Genomic DNA, 25,660 nt, shown 5'->3' with positions numbered 1-25,660 from the left:
AACTGAGGCTTAGAGAGAGGGAGCAGAGATCCCTACCCTTAGCCCACCTCCCTCTCAACTCGGCCCAGCTCACAGGCGGCTCCTCCTGATCCCAAAGGGGGTAAGGCCACGTGATTGTGCCAGACAAGGGGGTAGGGCCACTTGAGCAGCTGGAAGTGGGCACATGAACAGGGGGGTGGGACCAGGTGATGTGTCCTACCAGGTGTACCGGTTAATAATGCGAATTTTTTTCAATAGATGGAGTTACACATACTAGTACAATCAGAGCTGGCATTAGGAGGTGAGCCATGGTGAGATTCTGCTTTTATTTAAAACTTTGATATTTTGTTTCATTATGGATTTTTGCATTGATTTTGATTTTGAAAAACATTATTTCTTTTGATTACTGAGTTGTTGTTTTTTCCCACTCTTAAATTTTGCACTTCAGAGAGATCTTCATGTCTCATTCTAGTCCTGACCTATTAAATGTTTCCAGCCCCTGTGGCTCCCTTACTTGCTCAATGCCTCCAAAGGAAACCTGGAGCCAAGGCCCAGGGTATTTACCATGAATTGATGGCCTGTCGTGTGTGCGATCATATTATGGGTGTGTATGTGTGTGTTTTTCTGAGGGAATAGTTCATTGCTTTGATCAGCTTCTTGGAGGTATCTGTAAAGTGTAGCTAAGAAACACTAATACCTGCTAGGAAGGAGCAGGAGGAGGCTTTGTTATTCAAGGGATCTGAACCATATGTCTTAGGTGGGGCCTGCAGGCCTCAGTGGACAGCACTTAGCCTCGCAGTGCCTCAGTCTTCTCATCTGTAACATGGAGTTTATAATCTTAGTACGCTCTTACTGGACTGCATAAGGGTCAGCTGAGATCATGGCAGTAAAATTCTTAGCACCCTATAGTCAACATTTACTGGGTGCTTACCATGTGCCAGGCGCTGAGCGAAAGGTTTTAAGCCATTGCCTTTTGTTTTTATTTTTTTTAAATATATTTATATTGATTTTAGAAAGAAAGAGAAGGAGAGAGGCAGAAACATCAATGAGAATCATTGATCGGCTGCCTTCTGCCCGCCTCCATCCCGCAACCCCCACTGGGGATAAATCCTGCAACCCACACAGGGAATAAAACTCTGATCAGGAGTCATAGGTCAACACTCAACTACGCAGGCCAGGCCGTTATCTTTTAAATAATGCCCACAGCCCAACCAGCAAGGTGCAAGTCTCTGCAAGCCCAGGCAGAGGGGTAAGGAAGGCCATCCTACTCCTCCAGGGGACTGGGCTCCAGCCGGCGGGCGGGCCCAGGGCAGGGGGCGGGGCGCAGGCGGGGCGGGCGGGGCCGGGCCCGGGCGGGCGGGGCGGCGCTGTTCCGGGATCCGGTCCCGGCCGCCCCGCCGCCGTGGGGCGCGCCGAGCGCTGGCAGCGGCTGGTGGGCGCATGTGGGGCCGCTCGGCTTGGCGGTGCTGCCCACGGGGGCTCAAGCGCGGCCGGAAGGCGCTGCTGGCGCTGCTGGCGCTGCTGGCGCTGGCCGGGCTGGGCTCGGTGCTGAGGGCGCATCGCGGGGCCGGGGCCGGGGCCGGGGCCGGGGCCGGGGCGGCCGAGCGGAGACCCCCGCGCCCCCCGCGCTCCGGCCGGCGCGACCCGGTCCTGCCGCGGCCGCCGGTGCCGGAGGGCGCTCTGGGCGCGCGGGGCGAGGCGGTGCGGCTGCAGCTGGAGGGCGAGGAGCTGCGGCTGCAGGAGGAGAGCGTGCGGCTGCATCAGATCAACACCTACCTCAGCGACCGCATCTCGCTGCACCGCCGCCTGCCGGAGCGCTGGAACCCGCTGTGAGTCCGCAGGTGCCCGCGGAGCCCTGCCCGCCCGGTCCCCGCACCTCCGTGCCCGCATCTGTGCGGTGGCCTGTGGCAGTGGGGTCTCCACATACCTGGGGGGTCCTGAGTCTTTCTTAGGAGTTGGCAGTGGAAGGGTTCATATGCGGGGAGGGGGGAGGCAACAAAGTTTTAAAAACTGCGAACAGGAAAATGTCAGAAATTGAGGAATCTGTTCCCATATAGGTCTCTTGGCTCTCTCCCTCTTCAGAAGGTCTGTCTGTCATTCGGTCCAGAAAAGTGGGGGGTCGGGGCTAAGCCGACAGGTTTAAGATGGGACCCCCCTCCCCCATTGGGTGCCCTTCCTGGGTCCCACAGCACCCTCAGTCCAGCTCTGCCAGCATCATCCTGCCTTGGCAACGACGCCAAGGACTCCTGGGGTTCCAGACAGGCTCCGTTTACTTCTGTGTGCGCCTGGGCCGTGAAGAATTCCAGCCACGTCAGAGGCTGCAATCCACCTTCCCTCTCACCTGAGCTTTGGGAGGAGGAAGGCAGGTGGGAGTGGCTGGTGGGAAGGGCGCCTTCTGGCTGTGGTCTAGCCAGCCCACTTCACTCCTGCGGGTGGTGCAGGCCCAGGGACACGCTGGCAGGAGGACAGCCCTTCCAGCCTTCTCTCTCTTTTTCCCAGTTGATGGGAATCTCTCAGTTCCCTGCTGATCCCCCTCCTTAAAAACTGAGATAAAGAGAGCTCATGGTTGGACAGCCTACTGTGTGGGTCAGGCACCTGCTACTTCTCCCTGATCCTTGTCTTTCCTAACTTACAGGCGTGGAAACAGGCCCGGAGAGGATAGGTGACAACTAGAAAGTGGTGGAACTTGGGTGGGGACTGTGACCCTCTTGGTTCTCTTGGCACTGATTTCAGGATTCAAGGGAACTGCTTTGTGGAGCCTTGGCCAGAGAGAGAATGAATGTCTGCATGAGGTGGCCTGACCTCTGCAAAGTTTGGATGGACTTGCACCTCCCTATCTTTTGGGATCTGCTCGCATCTAGCTTGGTTCATTTGCTTGAAGCACTTTCCCTGTTAATCTTTTTAAAAATATATATATATTTTATTGATTTTTCACAGAGAGGAAGAGAGAGGAAGAGGGAGAGAGTTAGAAACATCGATCAGATGCATCCTGCACACCCTCCACTGGGGATGTGCCCACAACCCAGCTACATGCCCTTGATGGGAATCGAACCTGAGACCTTTCAGTCTGCAGGTGGATGCTCTGACCACTGAGCCAAACCGGTTTTGGCCCTATTAATCTTTTTGAGAAGTTTGTTGGGACTTCTTAAAGTAGTAGTTCCCTCCTCAACATCCAAATGGTGGAAGGCATGTTTATCTCTTTGAAACCTAAGGGTGCTCACTGAGTGACAGTCTTAGGCAGTGGTCAGCAAACTGCAGCTCTTTGGCCCCTTGAGTGTGGCTCTTCCACAAAATACCATGGCCTGGGTGAGTTTATTTTGATGAAGTGGCGTCAGAAGAAGTTTAAGTTAAAAAAAAAGTTGGCTCTCAAAAGAAATTTCAACCGTTGTACTGTTGATATTTGGCTCTGTTGACTAATGAGTTTGCCCACCACTGGTCTAAGGGAAGCTTTCCAGGGTTCAAACCCAGCCCATGTGAGATAAAATTCTCACTCTTTGTCCATCCGCTCTGTAATCTTAAGCAAGCTATTGTTAGCTTCTCGGAGCCTGATTTCTTACCTGCAAAACAGGGAATGAGTAGCCCTGGCTGGTGTGCACAATGATTAGAGTGTTGGCCTAGGCCAGGCGTCCTCAAACTTTTTAAAGTGGGGGCCAGATCACGGTCCCTCAGAGAGCTAATTCCTACTGTAACACCTCGGCTGCGCTCACTGCCCAAAAAACCTGGCGGGCCGGATCAGACTCCTCTGCGGGCCGCAGTTTGAAGACCCCTGGCCCTAGGCAGTAATAAAGCACCTAACACCTGGGAACACACTGTGTACTCAATTCTTGTTCGTTTCCCTGTTGCTAACAATTTACTCAGGAGGCCACTTCTCAGAGTCTCCTAGGGATTGGTCATAAAGTTTTTCTTTTCTGGATTCCAACTTCCTTTATTGTCCCAGTTCTGAAATAGCTGTGGATGACCTATGCCCTATGGTATCCTGTCTCCATGGTGACACGGCTGCCCGTGTCCTATCAGAATTTGCTTGTAGATCCTGCTGTGGCATTGACCCTGGGAAGTTAATCCAAACCCAGCATGATAAGAAGTATGAATACCTGCAGCCTTTAATTCCTGCTGCAAGGCCTGCTGGGTTATTCTTGCCCAGCTGGAGAGAAAGGTGTGCTTATCTCCGTTGGGCTCAGCCCGGCCAGGTCTTGAGGTATAACGTTGGTGTGACTAATAGTGTCAGGGACTTCCTTGGAAACTCACTTTTGTAGTTCGTACAGGGGTGAGGACTTAATCAAGCTCTTAGATTTAGCCTGAGGAATGGCAAATTATGAGTTTCCAGTCTGGATGGGAGAGATGGTCCCTTGGGAATCTAATTAGTAAGCAGAGGGCTTGTTAAGAAGCTTGAATATTACAGAAGGGAAGGCCCTGAGGCAGCATCCAGCTCAACTAAGAGAAGAAGCCAGAAGAACACTCACATCTGGGGAAAGCGGATCTAGAAGGCTCCCTTCCCACAGCCAGAAGGCTCCCTTCCCACCAGCCACTCCCACCTGCCTTCCTCCTCCCAAAGCTCAGTGTTTTTGTTAATCCTCAACGAGCATGTTTCCCCATTGATTTTTAGAGACAGTGGAGGTAGAGAGGAAGTGAGGGAGGAGAGAGAGAGAGAGACAGAGAGACAGAGAGAGAGAGAGAGAGAGAGAGAGAGAGAGAGAGAGAGAGAAAATATCAATGTGAGAGACACATATTAGTTGCCTCCCACATGCTCTGGGATCTAGGCCAAGATCCAAACCTGCCACCCAGCTATGTGCCCTTGACCAGGAATAGAACCCGTGACCCTTTTGTATATGGGCCGATGCTGTAACCCCTGGGCCACACCAGCCATGGTTAGAACCCAGATCTTTTTTTCTCTCCTCCCTTTTGGGTGGAGTCAATTATTTATCTGTTTTAATTATTAAAAAAAGAAAAAACCACAATAGATGTTCAGAAAATAAAAATCACCTATAAATTTACCATCCTGGGGAGAACCACCGTTAACATTTTGTTGTCATCCTTCTAGATTTTATGTATATTTTGAAAATATACATATTGGCCCCAGCAGGTTGCTCAGTGGTTAGAGCATTAGCCCGTGGACTGCAGGCGTCAGGTTCAAATTCCTTCGGGTTTGATTCCAGACCGAGAGAAAAACTTAGGAGTGCTGGTTCTAATTCCTTAAAACTTTTTGTAGACCCCAGCTCGTCTGAGTCTTAACACTTTACGTGAATTAGAGCACAGCCTTATTTCTGTTAGTTATAGCACCAAACCAAGGGGGAAGAGGTGGAGGATGACAAGGACTCCTTGCATGGGGATATAGTGTAGGGTTTGCAAAACTCTTTATCAAGTCCCATCTCAACTGAGCTTCGCCGGGAGAGGGAACTTGCACTCTGAGATGGCCGCCGGCCACAGTGGGAAGCCAGCTAGCTGGGGCTGTGGCCTTTGGAAACTTAAGAAGATTGATTCCAGAGACCATCCCCAGAACAATTAAATGTAATTTTCTGTGGGTAGAGCCTAGGCTAAGGCTGATGTCAACGAGTGTTGAAAGCTACTGGCTGAGAGCCTGAGGATTTCTCACTCAGAAGATTAAGGGTGGGTGGGTGCTTCGGAGGGTGTGGGAGAATACCAGAATTAGACAAAGTGGGGATTAAAAGCAGGCCAAGTGCAGTTGAAACTAGTGATGACGTGTTGGAAGACGTGTCACAAGTAAGTGCACTCCCAATATTTGCAGAAAGTTTTGGTTTTCCTCGGTCAGAGAAGCCTTGAGATCGTCGCTAGAATGTCGTTCTCATTTGCGATCGGACTTATTTAGGCAGAGAGAAGAGTTGAGTGACAGTGCATTTGCACGGGCACTTGGATGAGGATGCCACACATAAGAGCATCAGGGGTTCTCTGCCACAGCACAGGAGTTTGAGCCACTGGTTAGGAACGCGTCTAAATAATGCACAGCTATTTGCATTTTTAAAACGCTTGCTCTGGTTTTAGCCTTATCAATACCATAATTGCTGATGCATCCAAGTTTAGGGAACAGGATTTGGGTGCTGGGATGACAGTCTCGAAATAGCTCAAATTAAGGAATTTAGCAAAAGTGTCTGTGTCTTGCAGGGGTTCGCTAGAGGGAATTGGTTAGAATTTCTCATTTTGCAGGGAGGTGGCCTGCCATTCTGTTGTGATAACATTATCTTTGGGAAAACGTCACCTCTCGTGTGGAGATTAGACTCTTGCTTCTTTTGCTTCTCCAACAAGGCTGTAGACTGCAAGATATTTTATTCTTATTAGATTCATCATGTGGCCCTCGGAGTGGCACCTTTTCTTCGAATCAGTTCTTTAAGTTTCGAACGTGTTTAGTTTTGTTAGTATTTTCATGATATGTTTTCCCACTCACGCTATGTAATTAAGTTTGAAGTGTGTCTCTAGCATGTTGAATTATGTGTTTGTTTATTTTTAAATCCAGACTGACAGTCTTTGACTTGAACCAGATAGTCATGTTTATTTATATTTATTACGCTTACTAATATTTTAGGGTTTAATTCTACCATCTTATTTTATGCTTTCTTTTTGTTATACTTTTTCTCTGTTAGGGTTCTTTGGGTTGAAGGGGACTGAAAACCCAATGGGAAACAGACTTAAATATAAAAGAAAACATTGACTTCTATAGTAGAAAAGTCTGGGATGAGAACTGGGTTCAGATTATTTTGGGCCCTGGTGTCAGGGATTCAGTGGGTTTCATCAGAAAATGTTGACTGGTCAGGCCTGGAGCATTTGACCTTACCAGAGGACTGTGTGTATGTAAATATACGTGTGTGTGTGTGTGTGTGTGTGTGTGTGTTTAACCACACAAACCGAGAGTCCAGGAGGCATAGTTTCTGGAAGGGAATCACAGTGCAGTACTGTGAAGAAAGGAGAAAGGAATCTGGGCAGATAAAACATACCAGTGGACATTATGATCTCCCTGGCCTGTTCTACAAAGGATAGGAATTTTCAATGTGCTAACCTGAATCCTATATAATAAAGAGCTGATATGTAAATATATAGTCGCCATGCTCTCATGCCGTGGCGCCAGGATGGGGGGCATGGCCTGAGGTTCCCTGTTAAGCCCCACCAGGCAGGGGACGCAGCCTGAGGTCCCCTGGCCCAGCACCAGGGCAGGGGGTGCAGCCTCAGGTCCCCTGGACCAGGGCGAAGGGCATGTCTGAGGTCCCCTGTCAAGCTCCACCGGGCAGGAGGCACAGCCTGAGGTCCCCCAGCCAGGTACTAGGGTGGGGGGCATGGCCTGAGGTCCCCAGACTCAGCACCAGGGCAGAGGCATGGCTGAGGAGCTCAGTCAAGCTCCGCTGGGCAGGGGCACAGCCTCAGGTCCGCCGACCCAGCCCGGCGCCATGCAGCCTCAGGTCCCTGCAGATCGCCCAATATAGGAACCCTGCCTCCGCTGTGGGTGCAGCCATCTTGTGATGGTGTGAGGGTCAATTTGCATATTACCTCTTTATTCTATAGGATATCCTCTGAAGATGTTGTTATGGGTGGCCAATGTAGCATTTCTTCATGCAGCCATGCTACGTTTTATTTAACAATTTCTTGTTGGACATTGAAATTGTCAAGAGATTTTTGCTATTATAAATAATGTTGCAAAAAAAATTTTTTTCCCCACAAGCCTCCTTTAGGATATCTCGGATTATTGCCTTAGGTGAGAAGTTCTTAGATATAGTAATATGACATCAAAGAGAAGAGGAACATTTTAAGGCTCTGAGTGTGTGTTGCCACAGTGGTATGCAGCATTCTTGTGATTGAAGGGGACTCAAATAGAGAACCCACCCAGACAATTGAGAAAATTGGCCTTGGGCTTTGGGTTGTCACAGAAACACAAAATGGAAACACAAAAACAAAAACTCTGAGGAGGGGCTGACATCCTGTCCCAACTCTCTTCGGTCAAGCAGAGCTTTTTCTGCCCTCCTGCTTATTATTGTGAGAAGAAGTAAATTTTAATCCTGAACAGGAGGGTTGTCACTTCATACTAAAGGACAGTTCTTTAAATTGAATAAACTTCATTTTCAAAAACCTCACTCTCTCTCCCTTCCTCTCTCTCTCAAATTAATAAAAACATTTCATTGGGTCGGGATTAAATAAAAAAATAAAAAAAGAAGGCACATCCCATGCAGGAAAGTTTGTACTGGCTGTAGCGGGGAGGCCTCGGTCTCTCGCTCCGTACACCGCTCCATAGGCTCAGAGCAGCTCCATCCTCCCTGCATGGTGGCTGGCTCTCCTCAGAGTAGATGGCCCTGCTGTGGACTGAAAGGTCCCAGGTTCGATTCCGGTCAGGGGCATGTACGTTGGTTGCGGGCATATCCCCAGTAGGGGGTGTGCAAGAGGCAGCTGGTCGATGTTTCTCTCTCATTGATGTTTCTAGCTCTCTATCTCTCTCCCTTCCTCTCTGTAAAAAATCAATAAAAATAAAAAAATTAAAAAAAAAAGAATAGATGGCCCATGGAAGGGAACACTATGAAAATATCACTGTCCCATCATCTGGTCTTGACCTATGTCCCCTCCACCCCGTCCCCAGCACCCGCCTGGCCGGATACACACCCAGTCAACAGTAGATTCTCCATTCCTGAAGCTGTATTGTATTTGCAGGTGCAAAGAAAAGGAATATGATTATGATCAGTTGCCCACAACATCCGTGGTCATAGCATTTTATAACGAAGCCTGGTCAACTCTCCTTCGGACAGTGTACAGTGTCCTCGAGACGTCCCCAGACATCCTGCTGGAAGAAGTTATCCTTGTCGATGACTACAGCGATCGAGGTAAGCCCCTGACACAGGCTCTCGGCGGGGCCCAGCTCTCCATGGCAATGCCTGGGAGGTGAGCGTGTGACAAGGCCCGGTGAGGACAGGCCTCCTGCGTCCCCCTGTGTCCGGCTCCTGCTCTTAGAGAGCTCAGAGCCTGGAGGGGGGGGCACAGATGGAATGACAGAGGGTTCTACCACGTGGTGCTCCAGGAAGCCTGGGAAAGGGACTCAGTCTGCTGGGTGCTCAGGATGGGTGGTTGACCTTAGCCTCCAAGGTCGAATAGTCTGTGGACAGCAAAGGCCGAAGGAGGGTGTTTCAGTGGAGGGTGTAGATGTGGAAAGGCTGGAGATGCAGCGCTGTGTGGATTGTGTAGGATCTGCCAGTGGTCCGGGAAGGATGGAGGGCCAGCTGCTTGGGGAGTGGTAGGGAGAGGGCAGGGAGGAGAGGTGGAAAAGGGTGCAGCAAGAGCCCAAGGCCAAGGAGCTGGGAATTTCTAAGTCTAAGGGCAGGGAGAGCCAAGGCAGGACTACAAGCAGGAGAGCTGTTGGGGAGGATCCCTCTGGGCTGGACTGTGGAGAATGGTGTACGGAGGAGCTGGGAGGGGAGGGCCAGGGGGCTGTTGGGGTGGCCCAGGTGAGAAATGCCGACTTGGAGTCAGGTGGTGGCAGAGGAAAGGGAGGGGTAGGGTGGGAGCAGGGCCAGAGACTGGCTGAGGGGCAAGAAGGACCCGTGGGCTTCTGGCAGGGGTTCCCGGGTGAATGGTGGTGCCATCTGAGAGCTGGACAAGCCCCCAGGACAGGAGGAACAGGCCTGGGAGAGGAAAGGGGTGTTTGGTTTTTGACGTGTTGAGTTTGAGATGAGATCAAAACAGGGGGCAGCCCAGACAAAAGCACTGAAGCCAGGGAGAGGTGTCCTATCGACAGGGCGGTCAGCGTCCCTGCAGGCCTGACCCATGGCCTAGGGTCCGGCAATTCACATGCAGCCCAGGGCTGGTCCTGCATGATTCAGCGAACAGTGTTTGAGTTTCTGCGGTGTGCTGGTGCTGATCTAGGCACTGGGGTTCCATGGGCAGCAGGACAAGCCCCTGCTCACGTGTCTTTCTCTGAGCCTGTGTCTCATGGGTTTATCCCTCCCCCTGCCTCAGGGTCGTGGTGAGGAATAAGGGAGATCAGGTATATACACACATGTACAGGACAGACCCTCAGGTAGCAGGAGCACGGAAGAGGTACTCATCCCCATTGCCTTTTGTCCGTTCCTCCTGGTCTGTGGACACTGTTCTGGGTTTAAATCCACTCCGACACTTCGCAGCCATGCAGCCTTGAGCAAGGAGCGTCACCAGTTTCAACCTTGCTTCAGCCCCTGTTTTATTTTATTTTTATTTTTTTAGCCCCCTGTTTTAAAATATATGAATACTAGAGGCCCGGTGCATGAAATTCATGCACAAGGGAGGGTTGTCCCTCAGCCCAGCCTGCACCCTCTCCAATCTGGGACCCCTCGAGGGATGTCCGACTGCTTGTTTAGGCTGGGATTGGGCCTAAACGGGCAGTCGGACATCCCTTTCACAATCCAGGACTGCTGGCTCCCAACTGCTCTCTTCCCTGCCTTTCTGATTGCCCCTAACTGCTTCTGCCTGCCAGCCTGACCACCCCCTAACCACTCCCATGCCAGCCTGATTGATGTCTAACTGCTCCCCTGCCAGCCTGTTTGCCCCCAACTTTCCTCCTCTGCTGGCCTGGCCACCCCTAACTGCCCTCCCCTTCAGGGTGGATCGCCCCCAACTGCCCTCCCTTGCAGGCCTGGTGCCTCCCAACTGCCCTCCCCTGCTGGCCATCTTGTGGTGGCCATCTTGTGTCCACATGGGGGCAAGATCTTTGACCACATGGGGGGCAGCTATTGTATGTTGGAGTGATGGTCAATCTGCATATTACTCTATTATTAGATAGGATAATTCATTAACATAATAAATAAAATAATATTTCCTACCTTGTATGGTTGTTGCGAGGGTTAAATGTGATAAAGCAAGGCACCAGTGCCTGGTATGTTGTTAGCACTTGTTAAATGATAACTTCTGTTTTTATGAAATGTTAAGCTATAAAGTGCCGAGACTTCATGAAATGTCTTCATTCAGAAGGAAATAGCAACGTCTTCATTCAGAAGGAAATAGCAGGTTTAAAATGTTACCTTTGGGCACTCCCTAGGAATGGTGGGACTCCGTGGCAGGCAGGAACGCGGTCCAAACCCCTCCCAGCACAGCTCAGTTCCCTCATAAACGTGCTGCCGGGCCTGATAGCCTGTAAAGTGGGTGAGATGCCCACTCAGCCCACAGTGGAGGGGAGAGTCCTGCCTGCCTCCTCCCGCCCTGCCTGCACTGTCAGTCTGAGCTCCAGGAGGCGGCAGCCTCGGGGGCGTGGGAAGACAGTTCAGCAGAGATTAAAGCTGACCAAATCCACAGTGAGTGCAGGAGGCCACGGGTGCACTTTTTGGGGTATTCCCTGGTCACCGTCGTAAGTTACTTTTTGTGTGGGAAGTCGTCTGTCTTGCTCCTACCATCAACTTACTTGCAGTTATATTTGGATTGAAAAAAACAACAACTGATGAGTGTTAACTTTTGTGTGTGTGTGTGTTTTTTTTAGTGGCAAGAATATTTAGGGAAATATTTCCTCAAACTATGAAGCAACCTAGAACATTTTATAAAATTTCCCCTTTCTTTTTTAATATATTTTATTGATTTTGTACAGAGAGGAAGGGAGAGAGATAGAGAGTTAGAAACATCGATGAGAGAGAGTCATTGATCAGCTGCCTCTTGCATACCCCCTACTGGGGATATGCCCGCAACCAAGGTACATGCCCTTGACCGGAATCGAACCCGGGACCTTTCAGTCCCCAAGCCGACGCTCTAGCCATTGAGCCAAACCGGTTTCGGCAAATTTCCCCTTTCTTGATTGAAGACCTTGAGACAAAGCCCATTGGATGTAGAGAAATTCTCTCATTTTCATTTTGCCCCAGGGGTGCCCACCAGCCTCCCCCTGACCACTGAGGGGCGTGAGACGGGGCCTCCAGGCCCAGAGCCTGGGAATGGGGTCGGGAGTCTGGGGTCAGCACTAGCTGTGGGCACATCCTTTCAACTTTTAAGGACTCCTTTCTTCTTTAGCAAAAGAGGATGTTCTCCTGGCACGTTGTAGATTTATTTAATAAAGATCAGAAGGTGCATAAGAAAGCTCTGGGAGGCAGTGTTAAACCTGTGGACTCAAGGGGGCAGAGTCCGTGGGTTTAAACCATGGGCCCTCAGCTCACTTGCTCTGTGACCCTGACACGTTCCTTAGCCTCTCTGGCCTTAGTGGTCTCCTCTATGAAATGGGAGTGATAGTGGTACCTACCTTGTAGGATTGTTGTAAGAATCCTATAAATCACTTAGCAATGAGCACAGTCGGCCCTCTCAGGCTAGCTGCCATTGTTATGACTGCTATTACGGTGTCAACTGAAATATGCTACTGTGAGAAAATTTACATGAACAGAACTATCATAACATCCTACAATAAAATGTGCATTCATATAGCTATAATAATATAGCTGTCATAACAACATGTATATGAACATAATTCCATATAAATTAAAAACGTATAGCATATTGCATAATTCATTAACATACATTAACAAAGTTTATATTAACACAATTTTTCAGAGAATTTATGGTTGGGTAGTTCTTGAGCTTTTTATTTTTAAATGTTCACAAGTCAAGGTGTACTGTATTTTGGGGGTAACAGTTCTGTTGAGCTATATCTGCACACATGTCACCCATTTTAGGCCTTTGGTGGTTCGGGAATTCCTCCCCCTTCCGCTCCCCTGGCCTTTGGGGCGCTTCCAGCCTTGGTTCTGGGCGAGGTGAGCGTGTTCCAGGTGGCAGAGCAAAGGAGGCTTACGTCCGTTTGGTTTTCTTTTGGGAACAGGATGGCCCTGGAAGGACCTGGCTTGGGATGTGTGTCCCTCATTGTCCCGTTTGCCTCCCCAGAGCACCTGAAGGAACGCCTGGCCAATGAGCTGTCAAAGCTGCCCAAGGTGCGCCTGATCCGCGCCAACAAGAGGGAGGGCCTGGTGCGAGCCCGGCTGCTGGGGGCTTCCGTGGCAAAGGGCCAAGTGCTGACCTTCCTGGACTGCCACTGTGAGTGCCACGAGGGCTGGCTGGAGCCACTGCTGCAGAGGTGCGTGAGCCGTCCGCGTGGGGAGGGTCCCCGTGCCACACAGAAGCAAAAACATGATCACCACGTGTGAGAGGCCGTGGCGCGCCTGGGTTCAGTGGCTCCTGGGACAGTCCTTTGCCGGTGGGCAGTGTCTCTCGGGTGGTCCCAGCCAGGAACATAGCCCATTCTTTCCATGGGCTTTTGGAAATGGATGTTCTCGGATGTCATGCCCAGCGGGTCACGCTCCTGGCATTTTGTGAGCTGGGAACCAGGTATGCCAGACATCCTGAAGTGTGCGCAGCCTGCACAGCGAAACATGGTTCTGCCCAAATGCCAGGAGTGAGTGCCTCTAGGGGGCACTCTGCTCCTCGGCCTGCACGTTCCATCACCGTGACTCAGAGTCCACTCCAGTGCTGACTCCCCAGTTTTCTTTCTTGTAAAATTTAAGTTACCCATGGTTCCAACCAGCTTGATCACAAGTCGCAAGTTCTCAGGGTCTTTACTAGGGGCCATGCAGCATCTTTGAACCTGCCCAGCAGGTCTGCCGTTGTTCCTCTCGCCCCTTTTAATAATGCCCTCAATTTATTTAAAGAATTGGGCATTGGTAGATACTCACTCTGCGATTTCCTGAATTTGGTGAACTCAGGAGCTTGGTTCTTTGTCTCACATAATCCATCCTGAACGGTGCAGTTTTCCCCAAACTCATAATTCTTACCTCAGTGTCATTTATAATGGCATTCATTTCTGGTGCTATTCTAAAAACCCTTATCGCTCAAGTTTGGTGGATCTCTGTTTCTTCTCGCCATTGTTTTGTGTGACTAATGATTTTTAGTTATCAGATTCCGGATAAAAAACCCTAAAAGGTAACCCAGAGAAATCTAGTGTTCACACATAGTCCAGTCTCAGCTCATTTTTCCTGATATGCTATCAAATGCAAAAAAACAAAAACAAAAAACCAACAAACAAAAAACACATTCTAGCAGCATGCCAAAGGATGGTTGGGCTTGTAATAATGAATGTATAGGAACTAGCTAAAGCATACACACAGGCTGATGCATGCAACAGAAAATCATAGCTGTTTTACCCCACTGTGTGTAACATTTCACAATGATAAAGATAGAAAGAAAAGAACAGCAGTCTTTCTAGGTTCTCTGCCAGCCATCTCACAGACATTCCCACGTTAACCCTCTGTGTACATACAGGGTGGGCAAAAACAAGTGTACTGTCATGAGTATGTGAAACACAGAGCTTATTCTTATATTCTTATTTATTAGTTATTGTATCATTTTCCATACAAACAACTAAACCTACTTTGCCTGCCCACTTTGGGCCCTGAGAGGTGAGATGGCTCAGTTAACGTTCACACAGTGTATAATAGGATGAGAATTTATATTCTAATTCCAAAGCTGGCTCTTTGGTCTAGTAGGGGTGTCGAACTCAATCAGAGAAGGGGCCAAAATCTAAAATCCAGCCTAAATCGTGGGCCGAATGGTTTACTGAACAGTCATAAACTGTCATTGTGATGGAAACGCAGCGGAGTGCAGTGATGACAGCGCGGTGCGGGCCACATTGCAAGGCCTGACGGGACGGATTTGGCCCGAGGGCTTTGTGTTTGACACATGTGGGCTAGGGGCATCTCTGCACAGGGAGATTATTATTTTTTGACATTTAAAAAAGAATATATATACTTAAATATATTTTCATTGATTTCAGAGAGGAAGGGAGAAGGGGAGAGAGATAGAAACATCAGTGATGAGAGAGAATCATTGATTGGCCGCCTCCTGCAAGCCCCCTACTGGGAATCAAGCCCTTCACTCAGGCATGTGCCCTGATCGGGAATCGAACTGTGACCTCCTGGTTCATTGGTTGACACTCAACCACCGAGCCACGCTTGATGTTTATGATTAATTGTGATTAAATGAAAGAACCTTTTGCAATTGAGAAATTGAACATCTGCTTTCTCTTTTTTAAAAATTACCTTTGATTTTTTTTTTTTTTTTTAGATGTTTTGACTTTCATAGAGGAAGTCATGGTTAGTGGGAATATCCATAGATAGAATCAGAACATTAAAGCTGTGGGATGTTTCATATTAAGGTTAGAATCCCTGTTCCCCACTTTCCCCTAAAAAAAACCCCAAGGTGGTCACCTGCCTGACATGGCTGCAGACACAAGGGTGTTCCTCCTTCCTAGTGGAGGGCTGAGGGGAGTTCCTTCCCAGATTTCCTAACGGCCCTCCCGTGCCCATCCGCGTGGAGAAACGGGTGTCCTGGTGTTTGCAGGATCCACGAAGAGGAGTCGGCAGTGGTGTGCCCTGTGATTGATGTGATCGACTGGAACACCTTCGAGTACCTGGGGAACTCCGGAGAGCCCCAGATCGGCGGTTTCGACTGGAGGCTGGTGTTCACGTGGCACGTGGTTCCCGAGAGGGAGAGGATGCGGATGCGGTCCCCTGTCGATGTCATCAGGTCAGGGGTCGACTTCTCTGAGCGAGCCTCATCGCATCTGGCTAGCATGTCAGTGAAGGCCCTTGGGAGGGATCGTCAGCCGTTGGGCCCCTCACCTTAGTGCACACATGTGTCATGCACAGAGTCATGTACTTGCCTGTTGAAATGCCTTTGTGGTCCCCAGGGCAGGGCCTGTGGGGTCTGCCTGTGCTTAGTGCTTGGCAGAGCCTGAGCTCAAGGTGCTCTTTAGAGATGCATGACTGGACTGAGGGGCTTGTGGTGGGAAAGGAGTTCAACTAACTGGAGGTTTTGCGCTGCTTGCATGGCAATATGGATCTCATATGCTCCTAGGTCTCCAACAATGGCTGGTGGGCTGTTCGCTGTGAGTAAGAAATATTTTGAATATCTGGGGTCTTATGATACAGGAATGGAAGTATGGGGCGGAGAAAACCTCGAATTCTCCTTTAGGGTAAGTATTCCAGTCTTCTCTTTGAACTTATTCTTAACCTGTTTTCTTTCTCTCTCTCTCTCTTTCTCTCTGGGAACGATGGGATTTTATGAGGTTCTGGTACACTTTCCCTCCACATTGGTAATTTATCCAGAAATTCTGAAAGATGATATGCTTACCATTTTTGTCTAAACTTTTAAAAATACCTACTTTTAAATAGATTTCGGGTAGGAAAGGCCCTTGCAGGTCACCTAGTTCTTTCCTGTCCTATCGCGGGAAGGGCTGAAGCCCAGCCAGGGGACGTGACTGGCTCAGGAATGAGTGGCAGAGACTATACCAAAACTTGGTCCCTGCCTCCTGAGTCCATGCTTTGCAGACTTGTTTGCTTAACTGTTTATGAAGTGGCCTCTTTATTTAGCACAGCAACTTTCAAACCTGGGCACATACAGAATTGTTGGGGAAACTTGTTGAAAAGGCAGATTTCCAGACACCGTCTCCCGAAAGTCAGACTTGATGGTTTCCTGCTGGGATCAGGAATGTGCCTTTTGTAGTAAGCCCATCTACGGATTCTGCTAGCCACGACTCCCAGATGATGCCCCGTGGAGAAGCCCTAAGCTTTTCAGTGGGTTTTCCAGTTAACTATCCTTGCATTTTAAGCACCAAAACCTTATGTTAATGTTGTGAGCTTTCCAATAGAAAATTTAAATAATATTTTATATGGTTTCCTGCTTAAGAAGAGTTATCTAACGAACAAGAATTTGGCCTTCCACGGAGGACTCACACCCCCATCACGGGCCATACCTCCCCTGGACAGTGGGTTTCCGTGGCGATTTGCCCAGCATGCAATGGCCCCTGATGACGGTTGAGTTGTAGAGTGGCTCTTAATGGTCTTTCTGCCTTTTCCCTAGGTGTCAGGCTGCTCTGCCTGCCTCTAGAGGCTCCTCTTTTCCCCCTCCCAAACCTCTCTTCTTCCTTGCTGCTTTCCTATCCTCTGTGGCTAGCTGATCAGGTAATCCGCCTGTGTTTTGCATCCTGAGTGAATGGGTTCCCAGCGAGGTCAGCGATGGGTCCCGCCACGCATCAAGTGCATGAGGCTTAGTGCATGGGACGTGGGGTCTTGGTTCCAGGGCTTGTCTGTCTTGGGGCTGCTTCCATACTCTGCCTGTATATTGTGTTCTGGGGGCGCTGTGGACGTGGCCTCCTGCGGAGGGTGAGAGTGTGGCAGTGTTCATCCTGTCCTCTGTGCTCGGCCTCCCGGCCACAGGCGTTACGGATCAGCACCTCATCCCCGGCTCACCTCCCGCGGCCTCTCCTCTGCTCTCTGTGTGCAGATCTGGCAGTGCGGCGGGATTCTGGAGACACACCCGTGTTCCCACGTGGGCCACGTGTTCCCCAAGCAAGCTCCCTACTCCCGCAAAAAGGCCCTGGCCAACAGTGTCCGTGCAGCCGAAGTGTGGATGGATGAATTCAAAGAGATCTACTACCACCGCAATCCCCACGCCCGCTTGGTGAGTTCCCGCCCCCTGCACTCAGCCTCGCCGCCGCCTCTGAACCAAACCAGCTAATCTGGCCTCTGGACCACGGTGGGCCATGTTCCAGAAATAGAAAATAAATGGGGTGCTCACGATACAGGATGGGACGATCTTTTTCCTTCACGTATAATTCACAGTTGATTCTCGTTATTTTGCAGTAATTATTTTCTGTATAGTCACCGCAAACACTGAGTTTGGGAACACCGGATCATTTCTCTTGTGGGAAATACAGGGATAGGTTCCTGGAAGCCTCCAGCAGGTTGACATTTTTGTCACTGGTCAATCCATAACCATGACCGTGCTTTCTGTGTGTTTCATCATATTTAATATATTGTTGGTTCATTACTTTGGTCTCACGGCCAATAGTACTGTCACTTACGCAGGAGAAAAGCTTATTAAGCACACAGAATTTCCCAGGCAGGCCCCTCACAGCCTGCCTACTCTGAGGAGCATTCCACAGCACTTCAGCATTATGCTCGGGGACCACTTCCCATTGTGAACTCCCCAGAACAGTGGCAGGCAGACTCATTAGTCAGCAGAGCCACATAGCAACAGTACAATGATTGAAATTTCTTGACGCTGCATGAATTTTTGCACAGAGCCTCTCGTAAGTATATACTTAAACTTCAATACACTGAGCACGTAAGGTTTTCATTCGTGGTGAGTGTCGGATATCGGTGGTAAATTGGAATGTCATTGTAATATGATTGCTGCTGGCATTTTGCTGGTCTGTGATCACACGTTCATTGTTGACGTGCTGGCCCCGGGATGTGGCTTCCTCATCCCGCCAGCAGGTGCTTTGTGTCCTTCCCTGTGCGCCTGGTCACACCTCCCTGCAGCAAGAGCACCTGCCCATGTGATTGTGCGACAGCCTCTCCCTCTGGTGCACTCTGCGGTGTCTGAGGCTGCTTTGGGCACGCTGTGGCCTGCACAGGGCCCGGCACACAGTACATGCTCAATAAAAGCTCAGGGAGTGAGTGGGCAGCAGTGGGCAGCAGGGCTTCCATAGGAAGTGCCATCGCCTTCAGCGGCTCGCTGTTTTGTTGTTTTCCCAGGAGCCCTTTGGGGACGTGACAGAGAGGAGGCAGCTTCGCGCCAGGCTCCAGTGTAAGGGCTTCAAGTGGTTCCTGGAGAACGTGTATCCGGAGCTGCACGTGCCCGAGGACAGGCCTGGCTTCTTCGGGATGGTGAGCGAATCGGCCCAGGGGGCCAGGGAGTCCTGGCCCCCAGGTCTGATCGGCAATCCCTGGGCCAGAAAGGCCCCTTTGTGGGGACTGCGGGCCAAACTCCTCTCTCCCTTTTCATCCACTGCTCTTCCTTCTCCCTGCGAGTGTTTGGGACTCAGGTCCAGAGGGTCAGTCCTGAGGGCCATCTTGAAATTGACACGTTAAACTTCCCATTGTATTGATGAGGAAACTGAGGCTCATTGAGTGTTTCCATGTCCTAGTTATTACCAACACCTTATGACATTATCTCAGATCTCAGTGGCCAGATCAGTCATTTACCAGCTCAGGGATCCACAAAGGCAGTGGTGGGGCAAGGAAAGTCACTTATTTCAAGAGACTTAAAAGAAACGTTCCTGGGGTGAGGCCAGCTAAAATGTCTGGTGCCTTTGGCTTTTGCTAGGAATTGCACTGAGTTAGCGATTCCTCATTAAACCAGAGAGAATGGTATAATGAGCCCTGTCTCCGAGATTCTTAGATTGTTAAGATTTTGCCTTTCTTGCTTTCCCTCTCCTCTGCTCCACCCTCCCACAGTTTTCTTTTCTCAAGGAAACCTCAGACATTGTCATTTCACCCCTATAACTTCAGCAGGAATCTTGGTAAAACTTGGACATCATCCTACAAAACCACGGACCATTATCACCCCTAACCAAGTGAACAATAACTTCTTGGTGTCATTTAACATCCATCGCTTATCCAGATTCCCCCAGACGGTCAAATTTCTCTTCGAGTATTTGGCAAGTTCCCTTTGGGTTCCAAACAAGGTCTACACGTTGCATATGGTTACCGCATCTTCTAAAGTCTCTCTGATCTAAGGCAGACCTTCTTTTTTTTCTTTCTCTCTCTCTTTTGCTACAGCATTAGTTGCCCTAGAGCAGTGGAGAGCAAACTGCAGCGGCTCCAGAGCCGTGGTTTGTCGCTCCGTTGACTAATGAGTTTGCCGACCATGTCATACTACCCTTTACCTCTTTGCACACAATATGCCACAATTGCCTAATCCTCACAGCTTCTAACTACACAGTAACATTTAGTCTAGTCCAGTGGTCAGCACACTCATTAGTCAACAGAGCGGCAAACCACAGTTTGCCGGCCACTGCCCTAGAGAGTGCCTCACCCTGGGGACTGTCTAATTGTTTCTTTGTGGTGACTTTTAAGTTATGCCTCTCCCCATATTCTTTACAATGGAAGTGAGGTCTAAAAGTGTGGTTGGAGTTGGAGAAATCTTTTTTGCAAAGACCCTTCACAGGTGTGCTTTGCACTCACATGGTATCTCAGAGGGAGCACACAGTGTCTGGTCCCCCTGATGTTAGAAATTGATCATAAGTTCATGGAGAGCCATGGGGACTTGTCCTGTTCCCGGCTTCTTCACCCGCAAAGCGATCTCAGGAACTCCGAGGGCTGTGCTTTACCAGCTAGCGGGCTGCGGAATCCTTCCTTCTGTATGGCTGAGTCCTGTCATCAGAACAGACTAGTCAAGAGTAGGCAAGGGCCAGGGCAGCAGTGGGGTTCAGGGGGTTTTTCGAACTCTCCAGGAAGGAATGCGGAAAGTATTATGTTTTCCCCCAGAGGCTCCAGGAAGGGCGGAGGGAACATGGAACCTCCTGTGTTTTTTTGTTTTGTTTGTGTGTTTTTGTTTTTAAATATATTTTATTGATTTTTTTTTTTTTTATAGAGAGTCAGAAACATTGATCAGCTGTCTCCTGCACACCCCACACTGGGGATGTGCCCGCAACCAAAGTACATGCCCTTGACCGGAATCAAACCTGGGACCTTTCAGTCCGCAGGACGATGCTCTATCCACTGAGCCAAAAACAGTTAGGGCTCCCGTGGTCTTTTTGCTCTTAGAGCAATTAAAGGGTTTTAGATCCAAGAGTTACCCCCGAGGTGACGTTAGGTAAGACTCTGTTGAGTAACAGAGAGAGCACTGGACTTGGAGTCCGAGGTCCTGGATTCCAGACTCAGGTATCTCCACTTACTGTTGGGGTACCTTGCGCAACATTGGCTCTTTGTATTATGCTGTGTCTAGAGTCTAGAAAGGCGGCCTAGTGATCTGGGGAGTGCCGAGTCTGTCCATCCGGGTGTCCTTTGCTGATGCGTAACGACAGGAGCCCTGTGGTATATCTGTGAGGCGCCAGTCCAGCTGTGTCTGGACGACCACAGTCACAAGGCTGCATTAAAGAGAAACGAGGAGTTCGGGCTTTCAGGTCATAAAAAGTTCACCTCACTGATCCTCAGGTCTATCCTCTCACAATGGGGTTACAATTCTCGCCGATGGTGTAGGGTGGCAGAGCATTTTTAAAATGAGGAATGTCAGGGATTCTTACCCTTGAGTCCCGTTCTTGAGGCCAGGTGCTTCTCCCACTCTGCTGACCCTCCCCCCACCCCAGAGCCTGGGGTGGGATCTGTGGTGTGTGCATCTGGACCAAAAGGCCCCCCTTTGCGTTTTGTTCAGCTGCAGAACAAAGGACTGAAAGGTTACTGCTTTGACTATAACCCTCCCAGCGAGCAGGACCTCACGGGCCACCAGGTCATCCTGTACCTCTGCCACGGGATGGGCCAGAACCAGGTACGTGCTCGTCTCTGCAGCCTGTTGGTCTCCTGCGGGGGGCGCCCCGGGGGAGGCTCTGTGCCCCAGCGGTCCTTGGTGTGGGCCTCTGAAGAGGGACACGAGGGGCATTATGTGCTTTTTAAAAAAGTTTAAGTGTTCACTATGTTTTTCATTATAAAAGTAATCCATACTCATTATAGACCACTTGGGAAGTATAAAAGTAGTGATTGACAGGACCCAGAGCAGCCACCACAAGGATTAAGACATATTTGCTTTCCCTCTTTTTTTAGGCACAGCCCCGGGATATGTGTCTTAAATGGTTGTTTTCAAGTATCTGTATGTTTTTTCACTCTCGGTTCCCATTAATTTGATCCTATGTTGTTAATAGACATTCTTTGAGAATACTGTTCCTACTGGCCTCTGATATGTCTTTGTGTGGCTATAACAGATTTCCTGCCTCCCTGTTTTTTGCGATTATAGATAATCTTGCCACTAACATCTTTGGTTAGGAAAAAAAAAAAAAAAAAAAAAAAAGGAAGGAAAAAACCCCAGCAGATCTGCAATTTAGATGACTTCCTTATCACTAATTCTTAAACAGAATGGCAGGTTTTGATGCAGAGTGCTACCCTGCAAAGCAGTGTTTAGGGCAGTCACCTCGCTGGGCACCTGGGCAGACCTGAGCTAAGTGCTGTCCTCAGCTGGAGGGTCTAAGGACCAGAACAGGACCCCGGCCCAGGAAAGCAGATGGACCCACCAGGCCAGGGCCAACAGAGGAGAGACCCCGACTCCCATGCTCTCGTGACCCCCGTTTCTCATCCAGCAATTCCCCTTTCCACGTCCGAGGGTAACTGACGCCTGTTGGCTGCTCCGTTTTTAGTTTTTCGAGTACACGTCCCAGAATGAGATCCGCTATAACACCCACCATCCCGAGGCCTGCATTGCTGCGGAGGCCGGAGCAGAGATCCTCATCATGCACCTCTGCCAGGACAGGGCCCCGGAGAACCAGAAGTTCATCCTGCAGGAGGTGAGCAACGTTCTTGTTCCTTCCTCGCCGGCTGCCCTCTGTGGGCTGTGGAGGGGAGCGTAGAGGCGCAGGGATTCCGCCTTGTACAGGACAAGGTCCTGGTGACCCTGAGCCCTGGCCGCACTGCTGGATCCCAGAGTCAGTGTCAGCCGCTTCCCTTCTCCCCATGCTGTCCACTCCTCTCCTCCTCCCACCCCCACCCCCACCTCCCACCTTGAGCTGCAGCAGGCCGAAATGGGAAGAGGACACGCCGCAGATGCTTTAGAAGGAAATGGGGTTTAAACAAGTGGAACAGATCACCAACGTGTAAGGATGGGAGGTTAGATCAAGGTGTAAGTCACTCCACTTCTCCGAGCCTCCTTTTTCACGGCTTTAAAGTGAGGGGATTGCCGAAACTGGTTTGGCTCAGTGGATAGAGCATCTGCCTGCGGACTGAGGGGTCCCAGGTTCGATTCCAGTCAAGGGCATGTACCTTGGTTGCGGGCACATCCCCAGTAGGGGGTGTGCAAGAGGCGGCTGATCGATGACTCTCTCTCAGCGATGTTTCTAACTCTCTATCCCTCTCTCTCTTCCTCTCTGTAAAAAATCAAAAAATTATAAAAAATATAAGAAATTAAAAAAAATAATAAAGTGAGTGCAGTCATAGTCTCCTTGTCTTAACTCTGGCAAGGATTCGATGTATGGCCAGGAATATTCTTTTGAGACTAGGAAGCTCTTTCGAGATTAGTCATTACTGTCAGTATAATAACCAAGAAAAGATCTCTCTGAGGGAGTTGGCTCTCTCTCAGAATAGTCGTTGAGTTGGAATTGGGTGTTATTTTAAGCATGGAGGGCACTAGCTCCACTATATTTGCGGTCAGCCCGTGATGCGATTCATAAATCAGTCATATCCATTGACTCACAGAAAGAGCACTTGAGGGAATAAAACCAAAGAAAAATAATTCAAAATAAAAATTAGCTCCCTTTCATCTCTGTGGGAAGCTGTCATTCCTAGGCCGGCCCCAGGGATGGAAAGGTCAGCTAGACGGCTTATAAATGGGATCATTCCAAGTAGGAGTAGAAGTTGGGGTACTTTTTCCTGCAGAAAAGGTTATGATTAGTGGTGTAATTTGCAGGCTCCTTGGAAAAGCCAGGCACCAGAATGTTGTCTACCTGATTAAAAAAAAAAGGAGGGAAAATAGTTCTGCAAACCCCAAAAGTCTGTGACCCTCTGCAATGCCCTCCCCTTCTCTTCTTTCTTCCACTGGAAGCCATTGTACGCCCTCAGAGAACAGGAATGCAAGATAGAGACTACAAAATTGGTTTGAAATGTTATCTTAAATTTCTCCTTTTTTAATTAAAAACATTTAAAAAAAAATGTGTTTCAGTGAGAGGAAGAAAGGGATAGAAACATCAATGATTAGAGAGAATCATTGATTGGCTGCCTCTTGTACACCCCATACTGGGGATCAAGCCCACACCTCTGGCACATGCCCCTTCCAGGAATCAAACCGTGATCTCCTGGTTCATGGACCGACGCTCAACCACTGAGCAACCCCAGCCGGACTGTCTTAAAGTTCAGTGACCGTTTAAGGAAAGTCTATTCAGGAGGGAGGGAGGAGGGGTGCTTTACTTAATTCCAGGCATACCTCAGAGATATTGCGGGTTCTGTTCCAGACTACTGCAATAAAGCAAATATTACAGTAACGCGAGTCACGTTAAGTTTTTGGTTTCCTGGAACATAAAAAAGTTATATTTACACTATACTGTAGTCTTAAGAGATGTTTAATAATAGTATATGTTTAAAGAGCAATAATTAAAAATATTTCATTGCTAAAAGATGCTAACGATCATCTGAGCACTTCAAAGTCATATTTTTGCTGGTAGAGGGTCTTATCTTCAATTTGTAAAAAACAAAACAAAAAAAAAAAAAACATGATCTGCGAAGTGCAATACAAGGTAGTGTAATAAAATGAGGTAGCCCTGTGTTTACTTCCACAGTATTCCAAAGGCAATGTATGAGCACTTTCAGAGGTTCCCGTGATTAATATTTTTGAGATTCCTTTGCATCTCATTTTATTAATAAAGCTTCTCTTGCTCTGGAACAGGTGATGTCACTGTTCTGCCCGTTTGTTGCCAGGCCATGATTAAATTTCTTGGGGATGTACAGTTTATAATAGAAAGAGAGGTTAGGGGAGACAAACTCCAGGACCTGGGGAGAGATTTGCCGAGTTAACTCAGCAACAGTTTGGAAAAAGAAGAGAAGAGGGAGGCCTTAAAGAGGATCATGGTCTTTGGGAGTTTGGGAATTGAAACAGTCTGTGGAGCCTACTTCCTCTCTGGTGACTTGCTCCCTCCCTCAGCTGGTCTGTAGCTGAGCTGGGACTAACTCCAAGCCTCCGGACTCTCCATTTAAATACATAAGAGAAAGCGATCTCCAGGGATGGAATTAGTTGACCTAAGTGGAAGAGATTCATAAAGAGACTTTCTTTGGTCCTGATTTCCCTGAAGGAAAAGGAAAATGGTCCAGCTGAGATATAGGATCTGGCAGATCCCAAAAGCAGCCAGCAGGTGGCACCATTGGCCCTGACAGCGGAGTCCAGGACCCCGTGAACTGCTCCTGTGAAAGGCTAGCATGACACATGTCTGTACATGCCTGGCCCTCTCTCTACACAGACATTGACTTTACACATGCAGACTCTTACTGCTCAATAAGTATTTCTCTTTTTAAAATATATTTATTGATTACAGAGAGGAAGGGAGAGGGATAGAGAACTAGAAACATCGATAGGAGAGAAACATCAACCAGCTGCCTCCTGCACACCCTCCACTGGGGATGTGCCCACAACCAAGGTACATGCCCTTGACTGGAATCCAACCTTGGACCTTTCAGTCTGCAGGCCGACGCTCTGTCCACTGAGCCAAACTGGTCTCGGCTCAATAAATATTTCTGAAATGATAAAAGTTGCCCTGAGCACAATACATCTTAAGGAAAAAGATACTTTCTGAGAAATGTTTATAATTCTCTTGAACGTCCAATGTCTATGCTCTTTTGCAGGATGGTTCTTTATTTCACATGCAGTCTAAGAAGTGTGTTCAGGCTGAGAAGAAGGCGCTCAGCAACAGCTTCGTACCACTCCTACGAGACTGCACCAACTCGGATCATCAGAAATGGTTCTTTAAAGAACGTATGTCCTAGCGTCGCTGCACCACGGAGACCACCTGAGAGACGGGGGCCCTGGACTCAGCACAAAAGACTTTACTACATACAATGACGGGCCCACCGAAAACTTGGCTGCTCTGTTTTCCTAAGGAAATCACTGTGCAGTCCGTGAGAGCGATGTGGCAAGAATGTGAATAAGCTTTGTACTGTTTTTAAAAACTTCAAAATTGTTCCCAAATACCCGATTTTCAAAGGGTGATTGTAAAATGTTAATTCTTGGTAGGCAGAGAATTAAAAGCCTTCGAATATTTTTCTATCAAGATCAGTTGTGCCTTTTCATTCCCAAG

General features: G+C 49.0%; 1 protein-coding gene across 1 annotated transcript; it reads left to right on the top strand.

Moving 5' to 3' along the window:
• The first annotated feature begins 1,338 nt into the window (after positions 1 to 1,338).
• On the top strand, positions 1,339 to 25,633 carry GALNT12 (polypeptide N-acetylgalactosaminyltransferase 12). The gene is made up of 10 exons (XM_036433228.2): positions 1,339 to 1,808; positions 8,620 to 8,789; positions 12,784 to 12,973; positions 15,232 to 15,417; positions 15,748 to 15,865; positions 17,176 to 17,352; positions 18,432 to 18,563; positions 21,052 to 21,165; positions 22,025 to 22,171; positions 25,209 to 25,633. Exons 1-10 carry the CDS (start codon positions 1,420 to 1,422, stop codon positions 25,347 to 25,349), a joined length of 1,764 nt encoding a protein of 587 aa, XP_036289121.1. The 5' UTR covers positions 1,339 to 1,419; the 3' UTR covers positions 25,350 to 25,633.
• Positions 25,634 to 25,660: the final 27 nt, after the last annotated feature.

This window comes from Pipistrellus kuhlii, unplaced genomic scaffold (genome assembly GCF_014108245.1).
Source record: "Pipistrellus kuhlii isolate mPipKuh1 unplaced genomic scaffold, mPipKuh1.p scaffold_m20_p_12, whole genome shotgun sequence".
NCBI classification, from domain to species: domain Eukaryota; kingdom Metazoa; phylum Chordata; class Mammalia; order Chiroptera; family Vespertilionidae; genus Pipistrellus; species Pipistrellus kuhlii.
This window is presented reverse-complemented; position numbering and strand designations above follow the sequence as displayed.